Source organism: Dama dama, chromosome 5, assembly GCF_033118175.1.
Source record: "Dama dama isolate Ldn47 chromosome 5, ASM3311817v1, whole genome shotgun sequence".
NCBI lineage: Eukaryota > Metazoa > Chordata > Mammalia > Artiodactyla > Cervidae > Dama > Dama dama.
Window position 1 is genome coordinate 9,433,718 of NC_083685.1, and position 13,968 is coordinate 9,447,685.

General features: G+C 54.9%; 1 protein-coding gene across 4 annotated transcripts in view; it reads left to right on the forward strand.

Annotated features, from left to right (window-relative positions):
* UBE3B (ubiquitin protein ligase E3B) overlaps positions 1-3,864 on the forward strand; it is a 46,811-nt gene extending 42,947 nt beyond the window's left edge. For all 4 annotated transcript variants that reach the window (XM_061141708.1, XM_061141707.1, XM_061141709.1 and 1 more), the window contains 4 exons: positions 187-369; positions 858-969; positions 2,559-2,651; positions 3,504-3,864. In XM_061141708.1, the coding sequence (XP_060997691.1) occupies positions 187-369; positions 858-969; positions 2,559-2,651; positions 3,504-3,695 (580 nt within the window). In that variant the 3' untranslated portion in view covers positions 3,696-3,864. The remainder of the gene's footprint in view (positions 1-186; positions 370-857; positions 970-2,558; positions 2,652-3,503) is intronic.
* The last annotated feature ends 10,104 nt before the right edge of the window (positions 3,865-13,968 follow it).

A 13,968-nucleotide genomic window follows, 5' to 3' on the forward strand; every position in this document is an offset into this window, starting at 1 on the left:
CCCAGTGGCTGGCCGTGGGCCGTCCAGGAGAGCTGTCATCCTCGTCGCCGTAGTTCTGGTGAAATGTCCTGGCACTCCTTGTGTTTGTATAAGACACCTCAGAGCCGACAGGATTCATCTTCCAGCCCGTTGGCACCCACCCGCCCTGCCCCGTTAATTCCCGTTGTTTTCCCCTGGTGGTGACAGAATTAGCTACATCCATCTGATGGCCCACTTTCGAATGCACACGCAAATCAAGAACCAGACAGCTGCCCTCATTAGTGGCTTCCGTTCCATCATCAAGCCTGAGTGGATCCGGATGTTCTCGACCCCTGAGCTGCAGCGACTCATCTCTGGGGACAACGCCGAGATTGATCTGGAAGATCTGAAGTAAGGAGCGAGTGCGGGGGGCAAGGGTGAGATTCTTAGGTCTCCCAGAAAGCACACTGCTCTTTCACCGGGCTCCTTTTGGAGGGTTCTCAGGGTCCTGCCTCCAGAGGGACTCCTCCTCCCTGATCTCGCCTTCCTTGTGAACTGCTTTGGAAGAAAACCTCAAAACCCTTGTCTCCCTGGAGACTGAAAAGCGGAAGCAGAGTCTGAGGCTGGGGTGGGAGGACTCTCCGAAGTCCTGGGAGACAGTGATTCAGGGTCTCCTGTCAGCTTCTGCTGAGGAGGACCAGGGCCTGCCATGCAACACTCTGCCCATTGGGCTTTCGGAACCAGGGGTTATTAAGGTATGAACTTCTGACATAAGAGCAGTTGGTCGTCACCCAGGCTGGGCAGAGTTCACTGTGCTGCTTGTCTGAATTCCATGCCTGCCTGTGTCTGCACGCGCCCGGCAGCGTGTGTGGCTGAGCCCTTGTCTGCATTGTTTTCAGGAAGCACACGGTGTACTACGGAGGTTTCCATGGGAGCCATAGGGTCATCATCTGGCTCTGGGATATCCTGGCCTCTGACTTCACGCCTGACGAAAGAGCCATGTTTCTGAAGGTAGTTTATATGTTACCTCTGCATTCAGGGGGCCATCATTCCAGAAGCTAATTTTCAGGAGAATCAGTTTTTCCAAGGACTTTCCTCATGATCCAGTGGCTAAGACCCTGTCCTCCCAATGCAGGGGGCCTGGGTTTGATCCCTGGTCAGGGAACTAGATCCCACATGCCACAACTAAGATCTGCTGCAGCCAAGTAAATAAAAATTTTAAAAAACCATGCCTATTGAAAAAAAGAGAATCAGTTTTTCTAACAGGGCCTCTTGTAAGCATCAAACAGTCTCTGCCAACATACAGCACGGCTCGCCCCCCTCTCCTAGAAAAGAGGAAAGCAGATCTCTCCTAAGCATGCACTCATGCCCCTCACGGCAGGCGAGTTTGTGTCTCTGGGTGGCCTGTCCCCGTACCTGCAGTTCCTCGTCCTAGGCTTGCCCTTTTCTGTGGCTGCAGACAGTTGAGGAGGGGTTGGGGGGCGGCCCCAGAACTGTCGTACAGGAGAGGACATGCCTTCTTCAGATGTAATGATGGCAGAGCTCCGCAGCTGCCCCTGCCCTCCGATCCTCCTCCCATCCCAGGAGGCTGACCACGCCTCCCTCCCTGGACCAGCCCTGGCTGGCTTCGGGCAGCTGGCCTGAGCAGCCCGAACTGGGCGGGGCACAGACTCTTCCTACATCTGTCTCCACATCCTTCAGACGGATGGAGTCACACAGTGCCCGAGACCTGGTTAGATGGGGTCGGGTCCATAGTGGACTCAGCTCAGGGTGGAAATGCTTCTAAACCAGGTCTGTTGTTACAGTCTTTCTGGTGGAAAACACAGGATATTAGGCTAGTAATATATCTTGTCAATAGTTTTTGTAAAAACGGTTTTTGAAGCACAACACACAAACTTTTTGGACGGTCTCAGGACTCTCACCACCATTTATAACATTGTTTAAATGGAAGCCTTTATCTTCCCAAGCACTCATCTTGCCATGGAGTTTTGATACCCAGCGCAGCTCTATCAGTAGCAGGTCCCTGGAGCCCCTCGAGAAGGGAAAGTGTTGCACTAATGTTGAACTAAAGAAAGCAAAGGGATTCTTAGCACTTCCCTGGGCAGGGGTAGCCATTGGATTTCTGGGCGGGTTGATGCCTCTGTCCAGGTAGGACTAGTCATTTAGGGAAATGACTCGGGAACTGCCATCTGAAAGATGCCAGGAATTCCAGGGCAGCAGCGGGGATGCGATGCTGGGCCCACAGCCCCCACTGGGGGCGTCCAGTACCTTGGTCCACCCTCAGCCTCACTGGCGCCCAAGGCCAGGTGTTGGTCAGCCTGCTGAGAGCCGGCCAGGGGCCACGCTCACGGGGACAGCCCTGCCACCAGCAGGCCTCGTGCCGGCGTGCCTGAGCTGCCACGTGGGCAGGCAGGTGCCGAGCGAGCGAGCTGTTGGTGGTGTGACGCGTGTTTCGGAGCCTCAGCCCTCAGCTCAGCCTCGCCTGCCGCGCTCAGCGGGCCCCCTGCCTCCTCCTTCCCCCTCCCTGGTGCTGTTGCGTGGTCTCTCCCCCAAGGACAGTGTCTCCCCACTCTGACCGCTGGCCCTGCCTTCTGTTGCAGTTTGTGACCAGCTGTTCCCGGCCCCCGCTCCTGGGATTCGCCTACCTCAAGCCTCCTTTCTCCATCCGCTGTGTCGAAGTGTCGGATGATCAGGTATACCATCGCTGGGGTAGGGCCAACCCCTCCTGGGGGTCATCTGCTGGGGCCCACCGACCAGGCAGGGCACTCACCAGGTTGTGTCTACAGGGCGGGCTGCTCGGCGCCTCGGTGCCCCAGGCGGTCCCTTTTTCATGACTCCCTCGGGAAGGAATACCTGCGGGGTGTTTCCCGTAGTTGTGCCGCCCGGGTTCCAGGTCTGAACTGCAGTGTGAGAGAAGGGTTGGGATGTGGGCTCAGGAATGGGACAAGTGCAGGCCTCAGTCCAGTTCCTTTACCTGCCGGCTCTGCACACCTAGGCCAGCAGCCGCCTTCCTCCCCTGCAGAGGGAGAGTGGACGCCCTTGGGGTAACCGCGTTCCGTGTGCCGCCATCTGACCCATAGTAGGTGCTCGGGTGGTGGCTGTTGTTAGACGTTTCTCACCTCCGTGAAAACCCAGGGGTCTCTGAGTGGTTGCTGCTCGCCAAGATGCCCTGTCTGCACGCTGCGCCCTCCTCTTAGGTAATACCAGACAACTTTCACCCTCAAGGAAGGCTGCCCTGAGTTACAGTCTGCGCTGGCAAGATCAGGGAGGAAATGCTAGGCTGCATTCAGAAATGTTTTGTTACCAAAACATGTGGACAGTGAGTGCTCCGGCTCTTTGAGAATTGGTTCACTGATAGTTAGCGGGTGACCAGAAGGCCCTGTTTCCCAGAGCTGCTTCATGCAGGCCCCTCTGTGGGGGACCTAAGGAGTCAGGCTTGCTTCCCGGGCACCTATCTCTCCAGTTGTCCTCCTCGGGGGGACCAGACCAACCCTCTCCCAGGGCAGCCCCCCCCTCCAACCCAAGGCTGTGGGCTATGCTTGCAGGACACAGGGGATACCTTGGGCAGCGTCCTCCGGGGCTTCTTCACCATCCGCAAGCGGGAGCCAGGCGGCCGCCTGCCCACCTCCTCCACCTGCTTCAACCTGCTCAAGCTGCCCAACTACAGCAAGAAGAGCGTCCTGCGGGAGAAGCTACGCTACGCCATCAGCATGAACACGGGCTTCGAGCTCTCCTAGTCCCCGCCCTGCCGACTCGAGGCTCCCAGGCAGCCTCGGCCCTTCTCTATAGCCATGAGATGCCCCTGTGGCCTCAAGAACTTGGATTCACGTGAGGACGCGACCCAGCGCTCTCCAGGTGACACTAACGGGAAGCGGGTGTTGGAAATAAACCTCCAGATTCAGCCATCATCGGTCCCTCTTTCCTGCTTTACAGGGGCCTCACGCCCTGGCCTGTGACCGCAGCCGGGCTTCTCTTTTTGATAGTCTGGTCTTTTCATGAGTGTTTCTGGTCCTTAACTTCCTGAGCGAGCCGTGCATGAACAAGTCCCAGGAACCCCCAGGCTCCATAGTGGTTTTCAGGGCATGGGCCTGAACCCACCAAGCCGACCAGGCGGGAGATGCTTCCCTTCCGTTTCTGAAAACTCTCTACTCAGGTAAGGCCTCGCCAGCCTCTCTGCACCCGGCAGTCCCGACCTCCGGCCCTTCTGCAGTGGCCTCTCTGCAACCAGCCAGGCCCGCCAGCTCCCAGGGCAGCAGAAGCACCTGCCGGGGAGACCATGGGGCACCGGAGGCTCGGGGTGCTGTTCCCACCTGGGAGCCCCGTGTTCCCGCGGCAGCAGTCCCCTGCCCACTGTCCCCTCGGGGGCTCCCGAGTCCTCAGCGGCCCACTCCCGTCTTGGGCACTCACGTCGGCATCCTGAGCTTGGGAGAGAAAACCCGTCGGCCCTTAAGAGCAGCTGCTTCCAGCGGGCGCTGGCTGCTTGTCGGCCACCCTTACGGTCCAGTGAGGGACAAACACCAGCTGAAGGTCCCTGGCCCGTCTGGCAGTGGCTTCACTCCGTAGATGGTTGAAGTCCTCAAAACGTGGGTCTTGTTCCCCGTCCTTCCTCAGCACCAGGAGCCCGGGAGCCCTTGACGCTGACGGGGGCTCACGAGGCCGAGGAAAGGTGAGGGCACTCCAGGTTGGTGTTTGGTGTTTCGCTTCGTTTGCTCCTCCAACCCATTGCACTCATCTGCCTTCACCTTTGTCACGAGAACTTTGCTCCAGATCCAGGGAATCGAGGCAGAAGCCATGTTAGTGTCTGTCTGGACAACCATGCACCCTCGCCCACCTCACCGCGTATCCCGGCCACCCAGACTGAAGCCAGATGAGAGGTCAGGAGCGCCCGGTCCCTTGGCCCTGCGGAGCCAGTGGAGGGCGTGCCATATAACTCTCCTCCAAGCAGAGAAAAAAAAAATCCCTTCCAGAAAGAACCTTCATGTTGGCGGCAAAGCAGGCAGGACCTATCTCCGTGGCCTCTGGCAGGGGGTCTCAGCTGGGTACCGGCGTCCTGCCCAGGCCCAGGCTGGCCTTGTTAGAGGCCCAGGCTTTTAAAAAACAGAGCGTGTGTTTTACCCTGTAGCAAGGAATCTAAGGACAGACAGGAATTTATTATTTAAGATATGTTAGTAACCTCAGATTCTGTGGACTTGCCACTGTCTAAACACTCAGTTCCTTTGAAAATCTCTTCTAAATATATGTGTTGTGCTCTGGGCAGGTGGGTACATTTATGCTGGTGGCAGAAGGATTGTCAGCCTACATGAAGAGGTTTGATGTGTGTTCCCTAGGAGTCGGCCAGGGTGGGATCACAGAAAGTGGTTTCTATGCATCAACGTCAGCTTCGCCCTTTTGATGAAGAGGGGTAGTTTGTAATTTCATTTAATTTCCGGCTGGCAGTATTGCACTAATGGAGCCCTGAATCTGTACTTTTCTAGCTGGTGTTCACAGACACCATGATGGCTCTTGATGGCTCTAAAAAGTTGTGGGGGGGGGGGGGTTGTTTTCATAGATAACTTATGGATTAAAACATGATCAAAGACTTTATTAAATTTGTATTTCAGCACACAGTGGCTGTGTTCTGCTTTTTTTCCCCTTGGTCCGTGCCTGGTGGCATATGGGATCTTAGTTCCCTGACCAGGGATTGAACCTGCACCCCCTGCAATGGAAGCTCATGAGTCTGAAACCACTGGACCACCAGGGAAGTCCCTCTGTTCTGTTTCTCATGTCAGGAAGGCGCGCTTTCGGCCGAGTACCTGGGCAGCTGGTGATGGGGCATCTGGGGCTTAAAGAGCTCAAGACTCCTGGGGTGGGAAGAGGACTCAGGACAAGACGGCGGACAGCCGAGGCCACTGCCTCCCCAGGGTCAGCGCTGGTGGAAGGTTTGCTCTACAAAGAGAGTCACCTTTCAGACAAAGTTCAAGTCCCTCAGACACCCTCCATGTCCCCCACCCCCACCCCATCCTTCTCACTCACTATCCAGCGGCATCCCCACCCTGGATCACACATCTTACCCGGTAACATAATACGGTGACAGGTGTCTGTTGAAAAGAATCCACATAATTTGATAATGCTCAAACTGAGATTTTCTAGCTCCTCTGGGTGTGTGTTCAGCTTTCCTCCCTTACCGAAAGTTGCAGTTGCAGGACACACCAGCCCTGTCTCATCCTGTCACACAAGCCCAGGTTTACACTCAGCAGAAAACCCATCTCAACCCTGCCTGTCTTTCCAGCTCCTCCCGGGAATTGTCGCTGCCTCCCTTGGGCTGGGAGCACCTGAGCATCTGAGCATCAGGAGAGGTCTTAAAAGCCTGACAGCTGGGCCACCCGGCCTCCCGAGACGAATCTGAGAGTAACTCTGAGAAGGGGCTGCTCTGAGGCCCAGACAGGAACCGTAGTTCTCTCCAGCCTTCGGAGCGTGGAGTCAGAATGAAACAGCTTCCTCATTATAACCCTCATGATGGTTGACATTTGTTGCAAACATGCTCTTAACAGGTCACAGCTGACTCCCGAGTCCAGCTGAGTGCAGCTCTAACTGAGGGCGCTGGAGAGACCTCGGCCTTCAGAGCATCTGGACCTGGGTTCGTGTCCAGCTCTGCTGCGAGGCTGGGGGGGCAAGGCCCTTTGCTTCTCTGGGCTTCCATTGAATAAGAAGCAAGGCACCCTCCCCTGGGAAGGAGAATGAGAAGTGCGTCCTCTCCAGAGCTGTTTCCTGCTGATGTCAGCAGGACCCCCGAGGATCTCCTGCTGGGTTCCGGGCTCAGCCCCCAGGGTCACGGCTCCTTCTCTGCCAAGCCCCGACCAAGCTTCTGTGCGCTCAGGCCAGGCATCTCCCCAACCCAGGACTCACAGCCACATTCCTTTCGTGCTTATCTCAGCCCTTGGGAATTTGGGGGGACTGGGGTGAGTCTGTGGGATTACAGACCTTCTACCAAGAAACCAAATGGCTGGCATCCACTCTGTGACAGTAGAAGCAGTCCTGCTGAAGACGGGCCCCGGAGGACCTTGCAGAGGAGCCAAGTCAGAGTGTCACGGACACTCACCTGCACATTGAGTCCCTGGGGGAGGTCCTACTTCCGCAGGTCTGGCTGGGGCACCGCACCACAGACCACGCTGAGGAGCAAGGGTCAGGGTGCCGTCTTCCACGGCCCAGCCATCAGGTGGACCCTGACCTTGGCATCAAAAACGGGCACAGATCAGCTGAGTGACCCCAGGTAAGTTTCTAACTCCGTGAACCTTCTTGCCTCGTCAGTAAAATCGCCCCAGTAATAGTTGTCTCTGTCCTGAGAATCTCACAAACGGGAAACGGGCTGTGGGCTCACAGGACGGGTGCTGGGCCCAGCCCAGCCGCCCACTGGATGCGACCGATTTGACCACCTCCATGAACCTCTGGTTCCTTCTCCAAGAACTGGGCGGAGTGAGGACTCCTTAAAGCGCATCTTCGTGGTAGCAAATAGTGCACGGGTCAAATAGAGCAGTTTAAGCAGGGAAGGGCCAATAAAGGAGGCGTTTTTTCATTTTCACTTGGAAAGAGGGTTTCCTCTTTTTTCCTGGAGACGGGAAGGGAGGCATCTGGGGCAGAGGAAGCAGCCAGACCAGAGGGGTAGAGGTGGTGGGGGGAGGTTGGAACACATCTGTCAGCAGGGACAGGAGTAGGGGCATCGTGCCATGAATAGTGATAGTGGTAGCTGCCTTCGCCCAAGCCCAGCTCTGCGCTCAGCCCTCTGCACAAGCAGTCACGTTGCATCCACCCAAGGACCCTGGGCCCTGGGCGAGTCACTGCTCGGTTCTGCAGATGAGGAGGACACAGGTTCAGAGAGGTGGATTCACTTGCCTGAGGCCACACAGCTCAAAAGCACGGGAAGTGGGATTTAGCCCTGCGTCTGCGTGGCCAGGGAGGTCCCCCTTCCATCTCCACGGGCCCTGCAGCCACAGGGAAGTGTCCACGCCAGACACCCCATGCGGTGGGGGCTGCTGGGGGTGGGAAAGCCAAGGGGGCTAGAAGTCAAGGGGTGCAAACAGCCCCGGGGGAGCTTCAGGAGAGGGACCTCCAGCAGCAGGCAGGGGAGCCTGAAGGAGGCAGAAAGAGACAAGTCGGGGGGCACAGGGACGCTTTGGCCTCCATGGTCCTTTCCCCTCCCCCCGGGTCTCCCCACTGACATCCTGCCCTGCCCGTGGCCCACCCAGGGAAAGGGGGGGGCGCCACCCACGTGGGGCAGTGCAGGGCCACATGAAGTCGGCCCTGCAGCCTGGGTGGTGTCGTCCCCATTACAGAGGGTGCCAGATGGGCCTGGCAAGCTGGCAGGTGTCCCAGCACAGGAGCTGGCCCGGGGAAGCCAGACTGCCAGGGAGTTCAGGCCAAGTCCATTCATCCAGCAAATATTAATAGATACCCAGGACCTACTAGGCTCCGGGCTGGGCTGGGCACTGGCGGTTCTGGTGGAAGAACGTGGACACCACCCTGCTCTGCAGCACTCACAGTGGGGTTGTGGAAGAGGCGTGTCTAATCCGAGGAGACCTCACACAGGTTGGGGGCTGTGCCTGCCTGACCCTCCAGCGTCTCTGTTACAGCGTTAGCCTCATCACTCTTCCCTCCTGCTAGGGGCTTAGTGAGACATCCAATCGCAGAACTACCTCTGCTTCCTTGACCCCTCCCCAAAGCACCCAACAAGAGCCCGAGTCCTCTAAGTTCTTTCTGATACCCGCTCCCTGCATCATGTGCTCACTCTCTGCAACGAGACAATATGCCCAACTATGGGTGCAATCTTAGCGGTCTTTGGCTGGAGGGCACTGTAAATCAGAAACCCAAAAGTGCCCCCCTGAACAAAGCTTTTGCCTCAGCCCAAGGAAGCAGTTGTAGAACCACAGCCTCTGCCCCCAGGAGACCTGCCTGCTGGGTGATGGAGGCAGGAGGTTGGAGGTGGGCTGGGGCGGGAGGCATCAAGCCATTTCTCACCAGCTTTAATCTTAACTTTGCATGTTTTAATGTGAAATGTAATTACAGATTCTAAATTACAGTGGTGCGCTCGTCAGGGCTGACTAATCAATTAGTCAGATTTATAAGGATTTCGTTCTCGGAGATTCTGTGACCCTTGATGTGTTGTCTCAAAGCCCTGAGAAATCCCTTTCCTGCCCGTTTGCTTTCTTGGGAGCCCATAGGGCTGGGAGAACCCTAAGGCAGCCTGAAGATCCATACCTACCTCTGAGGTCCCCACACTTTGGAAATCTGTGAGGGCTTTGGCCCAAGATTCAGAAATGTCAAACACACACGATTTATTCCATTACCTCCGTAGCAAGTCATGGCAGACATTACTAATGGATTACCAAACTCGTTCCTGCGGAATCTGGATCCAGCTTCAGGTTCCTTCTTCCCGCAGCCCCTCAGGCAGCCACTGCTGATCAGTCGGAATTGGCTTTGTTTCTTGCTGTCTCTGGGATAAGCCCTGTCTCAGCAGAACAGAGTTGAAAAAAGGAAGCTGGATTCTGCCCTGGAAGGCCTGAGGTGGAGTTCTGGTTTTTCCACTTGCTGACTGCAGCACCTAGGAGTCATTCCTCTACGGGTCAGGGCACCAGCTTGTCCAGGTGAACACAAGGTGATAACGCGGGATGAAAATGCACACAAGATGATTGAATGTGGAAGTCTGCTGTCTCCTCTCAAATTCTGTACAAGTCAAAGATGCAGCAAGCAACCGAGGAGAAAGAAGGATGCCAGTGTCCTGTGAAAAGCTGGCGTGATGCCCCACCGGGGGGCCCTTCAGCAGGGCTGTGAACATTTCTCTTCCCTCTGCTGTCGTCCTAGAATGGAAGCCAAACGTCCACACACAGGCTGCATGGGAGGCGGCTGCTCTCCAGACAGCCAGCTGTCCCCAACAGAACAAACTCAGAGCACAGTCTCTGGGCTTCTAGTCTTTGAAGAGGCCCTGTGGCTTTGGTTACTGGTGGCTGCCCTCCCCTGGGGCTGTGCTCTTGGCTCTAAACATCCGAGGGAGGTAAATGACTTATTATAGGCAGGGAAAGCAGTTGTCAGTTTCCTTACACTTTTTAAATTATGTTTGTCACACAAGTAAGCCTCTGTCAAATCTAACCCAAATTCATCATAAAAAAAAAAAATTAGAAAATTCATACAAAAATGAAAGCTAAAACCACCCAATAATCCTGTGATTTAGAGGTAAGTGTTATTAACATAGGGCTTCCCTGGTGGCTCAGACCGTAAAGAATTTGCCTGCAATGCAGGAGACCCAGGTTGCATTCCTGGGTTGGGAAGATCTCCTAGAGAAGGGGATGGCAACCCACTCGAGTATTCTTTCGTGAAGAATTCCAAGGACAGAGGAGCCTGGCGAGCTACAGTCCACAGGGTTACAAAGAGTCAGACACGACTGAGTGACTCACACACACACACACACATTATTAACATATGGAACAGATCCTTGCATTTTTTTTATACTCTAGTATATTTACACTTATATATCTCTCTTACAGGATTTTGATCATTCTATACCTCTCATTTTATAACTTGGGTTTTTTTTTTCCACTTAATAGATTGTGAACACTTTTCCGTAGTAATAAAAGTATAGGTACCTTCCTTTTCAGTAGCTTATGATATTTCTTACAGTCCTTTACTGTTAAATATCCCTTCTTGAATAATAAGCTCCCTATTGTTGGGCATTTGTTTCCAATTTTTCTCTTTAATGAGCAGCAAGCACTGAAAACCGTCACCAACAACCACCCTGTGATTCCATTGATGAATCTCTTTCCTTCGGAGAAATTCTCAGACGTGGAGTTGTGGGGCCAGAAGGACACACATTTCCACAACTCGGATAGGCATTGCCAGAGCGCCCTTCTGAGAGGTCGAACCTGATGCCACCCCCCAACAGCGCCAAGTCAGCCTTTCTCTCTCCCCGCTGACGTCTGCAGGTGGAGATCCACAGGCTCGGAACTCTCTCCAGCTGCCGGTCCTGCAGCCAGACCCCCGAAGGCCCCAGGACTCCAGTTCCTCTTCTCCCAATCCCCTCCACCCAGTCACCCAGGGCATCCAGTCACCAGGCAGGGCCAGGGTCCCGATGCCACCTGGCGCGGCCCCCAGCAAACCCCAACCCCGCTCCCCTTCCACGTGGGCGCCTGGATACCTCTTCTCAAGGCCCGCAGCCCCCACCTCTTGACGGGACAGCGAGCTTCTGAGTTATCGGCAGCCTTATTTCCCTCTACAGCTCCTATGGAGTTAACAGATGTACGCACGTCTGAGGCAGTCATGCGGTAAGAGACTTTGGGGCCAATCCTTCCCGTTTTGACAGTGTGTAATCGAGGTAAAGCCATAAATTTTATAAACAAGAATAAACGACCCTCAGCAACATATGTCTGCTCGACCCTTCCAAGGTGATCGTAAATAAAGGCACCTGCTCGCCGGGGAGGGGTGTGGGCACCGCAGATGGCCAGAGTCAAGGGCCGGAGGGTCTCTGCCTTGGGAGCATCTGCTGGGGGGAGGAGCCCCCCACCCCAGTCCTGAGTGGACTGGACACCTTTCTGCCATTTATTCAATCTCTTCCCCAGGCTGCCTTTGCCCTGGTGTACCCTGAGCTGGCCTGTGTCTCACCCTTCCTCGGAGAGATTTCTTGAAGCTGGGTCCTCCTGGGTTTATGGTCCCCTCTTCTCCTTCTCAGGGCTTTCCTGGTGGCTCAGTGGTAAAGAAGCTGCCTGTCTAGGCAGGAGACACAGGTTTGATCCCTGGATCGGGAAGATCCCCTGGAGGAGGAAATGGCAATCCACTCCAGTATTCTCACCTGGGAAATCCCCTGGACAGAAGAGCCTGGCGGGCTACAGTCCATGGGGTCCTAAGAGTCAGACACGACTCAACAACTTCTCCTCCTCCTCCGCCCAAGTTGTCACACTCTCTGTCCCAAGAGGAAACTCTCGCGGGAATCTGAAGACCAGTCTTCTTGTCCAGCTCTGCTACTGCCCACAGGGAGTCCATGGGTGGCGACCCCTTAAAGCTCTCCCTGACCTGTGACCAGGTCACCTGGAGCCACGTCCCCTGGCAGACCCAGCCCCTCCAGGGGGGCCCTGTCTCCCACAGGCTCAGGACGTCTAAGCAAACCAGAGATGCTGCTCAGTGGTCCTCTGGGCATCACCTGGGCCAGAGCTATTGGAAGTGCTTTGAAAAAGGATAAACACTTGATTTGACAATAGCTACATTTTTTTTTTTTTTTTGAGCTGCAGTCATGTGCCACACCCATGCAGGCCCGTGGGCATATTTCCCGAACCCTTGGAAGCTGGTATCATTATTCCCAAAGATGAAAGTAGGAAAAAAAAAAAAAGAAAGTAGGAGATGGAGGCTCAGAGTAGAGAAGTAGGTTGCAGGATTTTCTCAAGGTGCCTCAGCTTGGAAGTGGCAGAACCGGAACTTGAATTCAAATAGTAACAATCAACTATAATAATAGCAACTAACGTGTGACAGGGGCACCCTGAGCCGTTTAAACATTGCCTCATTTATCTCTCCCAGTGGCCCTGTGGGGTAGATATGCTTCACGTTCCCATTTTACAGACGAAGAAGCAAGTCCCAGGAAGATGGAATGACTGGCCCAGAGTCGTGACGCTAGGAAGTGACAGACTGGTCTTGAACCCAGGTCTGTCTGAAGCCGATGCCCGCGCTGAGCGTTTGACTGTTGCTCACACCCCCATGCTCCTTGTCACACCTCTGGGGCTCCACATGGCTGGCAGCGAGGCCGATGAAGCAGGCAGCCCCGTGCATGGATTCGCTCCTGCAGCAAGAGCCAAGAGCAAGGGTTCTTCCCTGGGGCTTCCACAGACCTCTTCAGGTTGTACACAGACTGTGAACACCTATCCAGGGAGGAGGTGCACAGAGCCTTCATTGGAAGTTTCTGAATCTGGGGACTTCCCGGGTGGTCCAGTGGTTAAGACTCATCGCTCCCCAATGCAGGGGACCCAGGTTCAATCCCTGCTCAGGGAAATAGATCTCGCATGCCACACGAGGATCAAAACTCCTGTGTGCTGCAACTGAGACCCAGCGCAGCCAAATAAATAAATGTTTAAAAGAAGTTTCCGAATCTGTGGATGGGTGAACACCAGGATCACCCCCAAAGTTCCTGGGTACCCCCCTAACCTTCCAAATGCTATGTGCCCAGTCAGCACGTCTCCTGTTTCTGTTTGCACCCAAGCACTGTCTCCCACGATGGACTCCCAGAGAAGAAAAGTGACAGGTTGAGGTAAATGAACCCCGCACCCCAGCTGGGCTGCAAGGGAGGCCTCGGTCCCCTCTGTAAGCAAGATCAGACCGGCCTGAAGGGAGGGATGAGCCACAAAGCCTCCCAGGAACTGATTTATGTCACGTTCATGTGGAATTTATTACACAAAGGATTTTATTCAATTAAACTTGAAATGCGTCTGGGTTCTTAAAGGTTCAGTAGTGATAACTGGGACAGAGGGATCATAAAACTGGATGGGTTGTCGGAGAAAGGTGTCAGGGCGGGGTGGGGAGGAGATGAGGGTGACATTGCAGCTGACGGGGGTGGGGGGGGGATTCGGTACCGGGGATGTTTGTCATTGGGATGTGTTACAAGTTCGGGCTGTGAAAATTACTCGGTGAAAAAAATGCACATTAACAATAGCCATGAAATATCAGTTAAGGGAAACTAGGTTGAGAAATGAGACAGCAGAATCTATTAGTGCCTGACATTGTTCTCGGCGGCCCAGGTCGTGATTAAAATGACTGTCAAGTGGCGGCAGGGGGAGGGGCACCCAGCCAGGAGTCACAGGGCCACGTCCTGGGCCCACATCCTGGCCTTGACTCCCTGACACAAGTTGGTTCTCAAGTCTGTTCCCTCCACTGCTAACAGGACACAGACGGTGCCTCCCTTGGGGCTGCTGGATGATTTCAACAACATAATGTCGATGGAGCCCCTGGCCCGGGGCCTGGCACATCAAGCCCTTCAGTGATGTCACCCGGAAATGGGCTTCTCGC